The sequence below is a fragment of the Chanodichthys erythropterus genome, chromosome 18 (assembly GCF_024489055.1).
Source record: "Chanodichthys erythropterus isolate Z2021 chromosome 18, ASM2448905v1, whole genome shotgun sequence".
Taxonomy (NCBI): domain Eukaryota; kingdom Metazoa; phylum Chordata; class Actinopteri; order Cypriniformes; family Xenocyprididae; genus Chanodichthys; species Chanodichthys erythropterus.
In genome coordinates, this window is record NC_090238.1 from 2,730,250 (window position 1) to 2,740,733 (window position 10,484).

Consider the following 10,484-nt stretch of genomic DNA (forward strand, 5'->3'; position numbering starts at 1 on the left):
CGACTGTCTAACCCTCTATAAACCAACGCTGCAGTTCAAACATCACACTTCAGTACGAGGCCGTCCTGTACTGTAATAACGTGGATTGTCACGGAAATTGTCAAATTTTTGATGAATAAATAAAAAAGTAGGTCAGTACACACTATACTATATGAAGACATGAATGCATGAACTTCATCTCCAGAGCCACCCTGAGAGTCACATCATGAGCATTTTACCATTTCATTTGAGAAAAACTCTCGTCATATCATAAACACACAGAAACTCAAAGATCTTCACTGCAACCTGTCAAAATAAAGGTTTGGTTTACCATGAAGAAATAGTGACAAATGTATTACTGTTGTAGAGTAGAATTTAGCTACGTCTCAATGTAATAATAATACTAATAATAATAATAATAATAATAATAAATTATTATTAAAACTTTATTTGTTTTAATTTTAACAGTAAAGCTCTGTTGTGCAGCACTTTGTTTGACAAGTTTGTTTAATTTCATTAATTTTTAAAAGATAAATTAATGTTTTATGCCTTCATTTGATTGCCCGAAAAATGAAAATACACAACACAGAATTTATGAAAAACAAAAAAACTAAACAAAAAATTGTTGTTTTTATTAATTCAATTAATTAGACATGCTTTTTGATTATTTAAAATTTAATTAATCCATTAAAACTGAATTAAAAAAAGGGAAAAAAAATGGAATTTGAGAAGAAAAAAAAAGTATTTTATAGGGCCCTAAAAATGTATTTTTTGTTAAACTTTTAATAAATTGTTAAATTGTATAAGTTTCATGATTTCAATTCATTAGACATGCTTTTTTGATTAATAAAATTTAAATTTAACCATTAAAATGGAACCCAGAAAAAAAAAAAAGAATTTGGAATAAAATACAATTTTGGAAAAAATAAAACAGATTTCATAGGGCCCTATACAGACCGTATATTCTGTCCTCCTATACTAACCCTACCCATCACAGACAACCTTCTGCAATTTTTTAATAAAAAAAAAAAAAAACAACACCACTGTTCAGTCTGTTTTTTTTTTTTTTATAACCAGTTGGTTTACAAGGACACAGGAAGTGTTTACATTGCAATACCCATGTCATTATACACATCTGTGTCTTCAAACCATATATACATGAACACACACACCATCAGGAGTCAACAATCTGATGCCCCTAGAGGCGATGACCTGTGACCTCTTGACCTCTGACCCCATGATGTTTAGACATCAGCAGTTAGAGTACAGCAGATATTCAGACACGTCTGTGAATGGGTTGATCAGGTACACTGAGATTTAAAGGGAAAGTTCAGGTAAAAATCCTCATTCTGTCATCATTTCCTCACTCTCATGTCATGTTTTAAGATGCGGAAAATACAGACAGAATCGCAGAATCATAAAAATAGAATTTACTGTATATAACGTCATTGAATGTTATGGATTTTTGGTCAATTTTGTATGAATAAATCAGATGTAGGGCTGATTTAATAAAACTCCCGGCGCCAAAGTAAAAGTTCAGTTTAATGTGAAGAAATTATGATAATTATAATAATTTAATTTTGAATATGAATAATCACACAAATATGAATAATCATACAATTTTTCTTCCATGTTGTGCAGCGCTTTGTTTGCCAAAAATGACAGGAATTGTTTCATTTATTTGATAACATTATAAAAGATTAAATAAACTGTTAATGATTTATGTCTTCATTTGATTACCAACATTTTTGATGGTAAATTTGAATATATTTGAATTAAATCATACATTCAGAAAAAATAAAGCACAGAATTTCTGAAAATTATTGTAAAAAAAAAGTAAATAAAAAAGCTTTATGAATTTGATTGAATGGCATGCTTTTTTTTCAAACCATTAAAATGGAATGCAGAAAGAAAAAAAAGAATTTGGGGGGAAAATGGAATTTGGGAAAAAATTTAATTTCAAAAGCGCTTTAAAAGTTGATTTTAACGGTAACAATTTACACTAAGTTTTCATAAGGTTTCATTAACATGGAGTAAGAATAAACAATAATTCTACAGCAGTTACTAATCGCTTCTTAGTTAATGTTAATTTCAACATTTACCAATACATTATTAAAATCAAGAGTTGTAATTGTTAACATTAGTTAATGCAAAGTAAACTAACATGAACAATGAATGACTGTATTTTTATTAACTAACATTAGCAAAGATTAATAAATACTGTAACAAATGTATTCATTGTTGTTAGCTCTTCTTAGTTAATGCATTATTCAATGTTAACAAATTAACCTTACTGTAAAATATCACCATTTTTACTCCCTTCGCCAGTAGGTGGCAGCAAATCTTAACTAGAGAGTCATTGAATCATTCAGTCAAACGATTCATTCAAAACAGCCGATTCATGCAGGGACAAAGCAACTGTCATGTGAGTCGTTGAATCATTCATTAGACCAATTCATTCAAAGACATGGATTCATTCACAACGGAAACATCAAGGTGTTGCTCAGAGACGCACACGATGGCTCTACTGTGGATCTGTTTGGAGCTATTCATTGGTGAAATAGAGCAAAAACAATATTCTGAGTGTAAAATGTAAAACACCTTGTATTAACTTATCGTTTATTGAACTGTTGTACAAAATCATTATCACATTTGCAGTAGTGCTGATATTGGGGAAAACAGCGCTCTCTCGCTCATGTGTGGTATTGCCATAGACAGTAAAAGAAATGGACACAGCGACCCCATTGGAACTCAATTGAGTCAAGTGAAGCCCATTTTTAGTGATTTTTAGCACTTCCGTTTCTGACGCGCAGACTCACACTAAGCTTGATGACGTCAGCAACCTGTATGACAGATGTAAATCTTCTAGTAGCTGTGCGTGAAAACTGCCATCGTTAATCTTGCAGAGACGGCGAGCTTGAGCGGGGAGTTCTTTGGCGTGAGTGAGCAGGAGTAAGTATTCTGATTAATTATTTTGTATAGTATTTTAAAATTTAACGCCAGTACACCATATTAAGATAATCTCCCCGATTGCCTGCGAGCTTCGCCTCCTGTCTGTACGGTAATTTCTCTAGTGTGCGACAGAGAGTCGAGTGGTTATGACGCAATCGTTAGCTTATTTTTACAAAAACTGTTTCTACGGGGCCATAATGTAACATAGAAGGTAATGGAGCCCTTTATACATTGTCGTGTATCTTTGAAAATAAATAATGGACAAATTGAGTCTTTAAACGCCTCAGATGTAAAGTTATTCGCTGTCAAATTGACGGCAAAATGAATGGGAGTCAATGGGATGCTAACGCAAGTGAAGGTCTGCTACAAGATGGCAGCACGTGGCCGACTTCAACTTCCGGTCGACTTCCTTGGGCACTGGGTATTGCTTATATGCTGTTAGGGGAAGTTCTGATTCAAGATTACAAGAAACATGAATTTAAAACAATGATGAGCACCAATAAATCATTAAGTACAAACACTGCAATATTCCATAAAAAACTGAAATTGTCCATTTTGCAGAGGTGGGGGACTCGAGTCACATGACTTGACTTGCAAATTTAAGGACTTAAGTCTTGCCTGACTAAATGAATTGAATTTGGATCCAATGACTCGAGACTTGACTTTACTTGAACTGTATAACTCGTGAACAACTTTATAACAACTAAACTAAATCATTGCAACCTCAATTGATAAACAAAATGTAAGCAACGGAATCACCTAACAGATCACATCTCCCAAGATCGTTTGTTTTGGATATAAACACTTCGAAATTGACAAGATTTATTAAAGGAAATTTGCTGGTAAAAAAGCATAATAATTGGCAAGGGATTTCAGACACGACCATCATAACCTCGAACTTCATTCACCAAACTAAAGCCATGTAAGCAAACCTGTTCGTTATAGTCAATTTGACTAAATCTAAAGAGAATAATGGTCAAAACAGCATGACTCTTTAAACAAAATTATGTTTTCAATGGTAGCTTAAGGCTGTCAATAGATTGAAATGATTAATGATTCATGTTTCGTAATTAATGTGATGTCAAACTTTAAATTCACAGTTTATTTCAAATCATGGTGCCAAATATGTCGCTCTTTCTAAAGAGTGAAAACAATACACAACACTGTTAAAGATACCAGTGTTTCATCAATGTTTCTCTTGAAGCAGGGTCAGACATTATTTATTAATGCCACCAGAATTAATAAAATGCATCCAACCCAATTCAGGGTGTGTGGCCCTTTAAATCTCGTGCTCCACGCCCACGGAGCTCGCGCTTGCCTTGAACAGTGCATAAACAAAGATTACACAGCTAATATAACCCTCAAATGAATCTTTACAAAGTGTTCGTCATGCATGCGTCGGATTACGTGAGTATAGTATACTGTTATGTTGTTTACATTTGATTCCTAATGAATTTGAGGCTGTGCTCCGTGGCTGAAGCTAACATTACACACTGTTGGAGAGATTTATAAAGAACGAAGTTGTGTTTATGAATTATACAGACTGCAAGTGTTTAAAAATGAAAATAGAGACGGCTCTTGTCTCAGTGAATACAGTAATAAACGATGGTAACTTTAACCACATTTAACAGTACATTAGCAACATGCTAACGAAACATTTAGAAAGACAATTTACAAATATCACTAAAAATATCATGGATCATGTCAGTTAATATTGGTCCATCTGCCATTTTTCACTATTTTCCTTGCTTGCTTACCTAGTCTGATGATTCAGCTGTGCACAGATCCAGATGTTAATACTGGCTGCCCTTGTCTAATGCCTTGAACATGAGCTGGCATATGCAAATATTGGGGGCGTACATATTAATGATCCCGACTGTTACGTAACAGTCGGTGTTATGTTGAGATTCGCCTGTTCTTCAGAAGTCTTTTAAACAAATGAGATTTATATAAGAAAGAGGAAACAATGGAGTTTGAGACTCACTGTATGTCATTTCCATGTACTGAACTCTTGTTATTTGACTATGCCAAGATAAATTCAATTTTTCATTCGAGGGCACCTTTAATCAATATTTCCAGAATATTAGCATGGCTACAAATGTGATATTGATTTTATACAACAGTTCAGTGAACAAAAAGTTAATATTGTGATAAGTGGCATTTTAGACATAATATTGTCACTATTCTCTGTTTTGCTCTATTTCTCCAATGAAAATAGTTCCATACAAGCCACAGCAAAAGAGTCTCTGTACAGTGCTGTTTCGTTACTAAACGAATCTGGGGTTTTGAACGAATCCGTTCAGTGATTCAGTGACCCAGTCACTTGCTTCGTTCCAGAATGAATAAGCCATTTTGAACGAATCAGTTGAATGAATGATTCTATGACTCACTCATTAAGACAGTGATTTGCTACCACCTACTGGCAGTTTAAATAAAAGTATAATTTATTAAGCCTCCTATAATCCTATATTTAAAACTCTAATCTCATAACATTATTTATGCAGTTGTAACTGCAGTGTGCACGTGTGACTTTCTCCTTGCCTCACCATTTTGATATCATGTTGACTTTAAAGGTCTATAAACAGATTGTGATGTTGCTCAGAATGTTGTTGTTGTTTTAGTGCACTATATAGTCAGCATCAATTATGGGGCTGTGCTGCCTCAAAAGAACTGAAATGGGAAGCAGAATCATTAAATTCCCTGCGATTCCCAGAACAGGTCTGCGGTTCAGAGCCGCATGAAGCCGTCCATCTAACCTCCTCCAGCCCAAAACAACTAGCCCTTAAAATTTGATGCCACTCTTGTGTGAAAATAAGGGGAAATGCTGTGTGGGAGTCTGAAATCTCCCATTCTGCTCATTTCTCCTCAGATACAGGAAGTGATGCGAGCAGCGTCAGGAGTCTCACAGGCAAACACATCACAAATGCTGAGAGACACATCGCATTAATCAATCACAACACAATCAATTATTTGGACATCAAAACTGATATTTTCCAGGCAAATGTGCTGCCTTCAGCTGTTCGCTCACATATTAGACCCATCATAAGGGTTACAACCAGGGCTGCCCACTACTAGTCGACCAAACGCTAGTCAACGAGAAGAGGTTTGGTTGATCAAATATTATTTAGTCAGTTAGTCACAGAAGTAACAAAATAACTCCACAGGAAGTGGCGAAGTCACAGATCGTTAACACGGCTGGTCCATGTGGTAATAATGTCGGGACAGAAATCCAAACATTCACCTATCATTTATCGACATCAAACGTGGCTTATGATTTAAGTAGTAGTAGCTTAACGTTAACTGTTTTACATGGCCGCTCGCTCTAATGTTAATCTAAATAATTAAAATAAATGAAAGCTTCAAGCAGCGATGAAAGGGCCCTTGCGACTGTGTCACCGCCACCTGGTGGCCTTAGGAAAACAGAGCACGGTGGGCGACATGCATTTAAGTATATAAATATAGGAGGACAACATCAGTCATTTGTATGTGCCACACTTCCTGACACTGACAACGAGTCGACAGACAAGACAGAGCAGGTTACTTTTGATATGAAACAGTCTCAAATTTCGTAAATTTTAAAGAAATTTAAACAAATACCGTTTTGTGCCTCTTTAATGTGTCGCAACAAGCTCAAGTGGCTCATGAACCAATCATCTCTTCCTAGTAGTTAATTTATAGCATCAAATAAACATGAATGAACATCACAAGGAATGTTGTCAGTACACACTTTTTTTCAAGTTCAAGTCCACAGACGTAATCTACTAACTCCCCTGACTGCTTTGTCGGACAAAATGGTGGATTCTGCGTTATGATTGGTTAGATCGCCTGTCAATCAAACTCCTGGCGAAGGGTCAGTTAGTATAGGGCTACAGCAACTAATTGATAAATTCGTTAAAGGGGATTTAACGAATTATGCAAAATTGGCTATAAATGTGTGTTGGCAGTGTGTGTACACAACCACCCTATAAAAAATCCACCCGTTCCTTTTTTTAATCCCCAAAAATCATAAGCAGTGTCTCAGAACAAGCCATTTCCAGATCCCTGGCAGTGTGACGTCACATTAGCCACAGGCCCCGCCCACAAATGTTGACAGACACTGATGTTTGAACATAGAACCGCACTGAGCGAGTTCACAGCGAGTTATACACAGTCCACCATTGCTGCACTGAAGAGAACGTCTCCCGAGCGTTTTAGGTGTTCTGTAGCTGGATGGATTAATCCACATATCTCTCTCCATTTACTCCCCAAATCTGAGCTGCTGAAAACGGGATGGATTCATTTTGTTTTCAAAGAAAATGCTCCTTAAACTCTACCGAAATTTGTTTATGTCTGCGTGAATCATTTCACACCGGAGTGCTTTGTGAACAAATGTCAGTACAAAGAGACAATACAAAACATAGAGTCTCCAAAGTGATACTGGATACGGCAGTAATGAAGGCGAGAGCACTTTATTACAGTTCATCAGAGTTAATTTACAGATATAAAGTTTACCAGTTTATTAAGCACCACCTGAAAAGGCATAAGGTCTGTATATATTTGTGTACTGTTAGTTGTAACGAGTGTTTCTGTGTACTTCGCTGTGTATGTTGATGATAATGCAAGGGGGAAAGTTTATGGATAATATTTTAATGCATACTTGCAGTGTTTTATTAAGCTCTTACAGTGATTTTCTAGAGTGAAAACAGACAATTCATCTTTTGTGTGAAGTAAAATAAACGTCATAAATCTCAAAACTAGCTTGCACTAATCTAGTGGATAAAAACAAGACGACAATATAAGTTATAACGATAATTTAACTAAACTATACCTGTTCTATCTCCATGCAGCATATATTCACAGTTTCCAATAACAGAACATTTCTAATGTTTTTTGGCACAGAAATTGCACATCTCCAGCTGCTATAGTGAGGAAACAGAACTGGCAGACTGCTGCGGCTCACTCAGGGAGTTATCTATGCTTAGAGGGCAGATCAACAACATTCATGGGCGAGACGTCCCCATACTCTTATGTAAATCTAAATCGTGCTTTTGTAGAGACGGTTTATGATTTATAGTGCGTCCTGACTGAATCCTAACACCGGAGAATGAGCTCTTGAAGCTCCGCCCTCTTAGGCCGGGAGCAGCAGCTCATTTGCATTTAAAGGGACACACACTGAAACGGCGTGTTTTTGCTCAACCCCAAAAAGTGGCAATTTTAACATGCTAAAAACATTATCTGTGGGTATTTTGAGCTAAAACTTTACATACACACTCTGGGGACATCAGAGACTTATTTTACATCTTGTGTAAGGGGGCATGACAGGTCCCCTTTAATGAAAATAATCAACAACAAATTTGATTACAGATTAGTCACGGAAACCTACAGAGCCCCTGCAGGGACATGATGAAGAAAAAAATATAAGATGGGAGAAAAATTTTAATCAAAGAAATAATCGACACATTAATTGATTATCAAAACACTAAATTAGTACTGAGCTTTACTATATGTTTAATATAACATGTATTTTCCATCTCTTTTGATGATGTGTCTCCAGCTTCATTCAGCATCTGACACTGACTCAGAAAACACTAATTTATAAATAAATTATTAATGTTCAGACAGTCTCCTTTATGTTTATTTTAGACACCTTCATAATCATTATTTTTCCTGGTGTGCTGCGGCAAGCTTAATGCTTTATATATTTAAAGGCTCATTATTATGGTTTAGTATTTCTCTGTATTGTAGAATGATGTTAGCAATGTCGCATATAATACGATTTCTCAGCCCTCAAACCATTTTCCTTTGAAAAATCTTTGGTCGGGAGCAGCCCTAGTTTCAACATCATCATTTCTGTTTCTTTAACAGGTTGGATCAGTATGAGTGTTAGTACTAGTGCTGGTTGACTTAATCATGCAGAAGATGGAGAAGAAGAGCCAGCGGTTCACCTTGACAAGCTTGAGCAGCTGATAGAGATCTTCCACCTCGTCTCCTTCAGTCTGACTGTATTCTCTGCCCGTCTGCAGACTCGAGCCCTTAATAGTGCGCCTGTAGAGGGGCAGATCCATGGCCTCGGCGAACAGATCCACGGCCTGGTGACCCACGGTCTGATACATGTAACTATCCAGCTCATCTGAAACAGCTGACGAACAATGCTGGCCTTACTGACAGTATAAATACACACAAATATATACGCAAACATTCACAATTTGGGGTTGGTAAGATTTTTAATGTTTTGAAAGAGTCTCTTCTGCTCACCAAGGATGCATTTATTTGATCAAAAATACAGTAAAAAAATAGTGATATATTTTTACAATGTAAAACATCTGTTTTCTTTGTGAATATATTGTAAAATATAGTTTATATCCAGTGATCAAAGCTGAATTTTCAGCATCATTACTCCAGTCTTCAGTGTCACATGATCCTTCAGAAATCATAAAGCATGTTATTATTATGCTCTCACCGTGTGCAGCAGGCCTGAGGTTGGCGAGGGCCACTATAGAGTGACCAGCAGACACACACTGCATCATGTTATAGCAGCTGTCTTTACCTCCACTGCAACACAAACACACACATTTAAATCTCAGCACATTCACGTCTCGCTGTAATCACGGTGAAAGCAGCGTCGTGTTACCTGATCAACGCAACAACTCTCATGATGCTTATTTCACTGCTGCTGCTGACAGACAGAAAGTCAAGAGCAGTAACTGCAGTCTGTGCTGATCATCACACACGTGTTTCTACCGCTCGACTGTAAACACTGGCTCTTCTTCCGGGTGGCTGAAGGACCCCTGAGGAGGCTGTCTGAGGATCTGCCTGAGGGAAATGCTCTGACTGACCGCTGATCGAGCCCTCCTGCTAAATAACGCGCTTAAAAATCTGATATATGTGGAAGCCACATAAGAAAAATAAACATTTCTTTGGTAAATCTTTATTATGACACGTAAAATGACATAAAAACGTGATATTATGAAACACAAAGTCAACATACTAAATCATAGTTATGAGATAAAGTCGAAATGATGACAAAAAGTCAGTTATGTCATAGAAAGTCACAATTTCGACTTCTGTCTCATAATTTCAACTGTCACAATTATGAAGTGAATTCAAAATTATGATTTAGTATGTCATTTTGACTTTTTAATCTCATAATCATGGCTTAGTATGTCATCATTTCGACTTTACATCATAATTTAATTTTTTTTCTCATAATTATGACTATTAAGTCATCATTTTAACTTTATTTCTCATAATTTCAACTGTCACAATTATGACAAAGTCAAAATTGTGATTTAGTATGTAATTAATCTCATAATCATGATTTAGTATGTCATAATTTCGACTTTACCTCATAATTTTAATTTTTCTTCTCATAATTATGACTTTTAAGTCATAATTTTAACTTTATTACTCATAATTTCAATGGTCATAATTATGACAAAGTCAAAATTATTATTTAATATGTAATTTTGACTTTTTAATCTCATAATCATGACTTATTCTGTAATAATTTCTACTTTATCTCATAATTAAATTTTTTTCTCATAATTATGACTTTTAAGTCATAATTTTAACTT

The 10,484-nt window shown here is 35.6% G+C and overlaps 1 protein-coding gene across 1 annotated transcript in view; it reads right to left on the bottom strand.

Annotated features, from left to right (window-relative positions):
• The window catches only part of dph6 (diphthamine biosynthesis 6), a 91,508-nt gene extending 81,825 nt beyond the window's left edge, over nt 1–9,683 (bottom strand). Inside the window, exons 1-3 of the mRNA XM_067368067.1 lie at nt 9,542–9,683; nt 9,371–9,462; nt 8,856–9,049 (exon numbers count right to left, since the gene is read on the bottom strand). Of these exons, the coding sequence (XP_067224168.1) occupies nt 8,856–9,049; nt 9,371–9,462; nt 9,542–9,564 (309 nt within the window). The 5' untranslated portion in view covers nt 9,565–9,683. The remainder of the gene's footprint in view (nt 1–8,855; nt 9,050–9,370; nt 9,463–9,541) is intronic.
• Nucleotides 9,684–10,484: the final 801 nt, after the last annotated feature.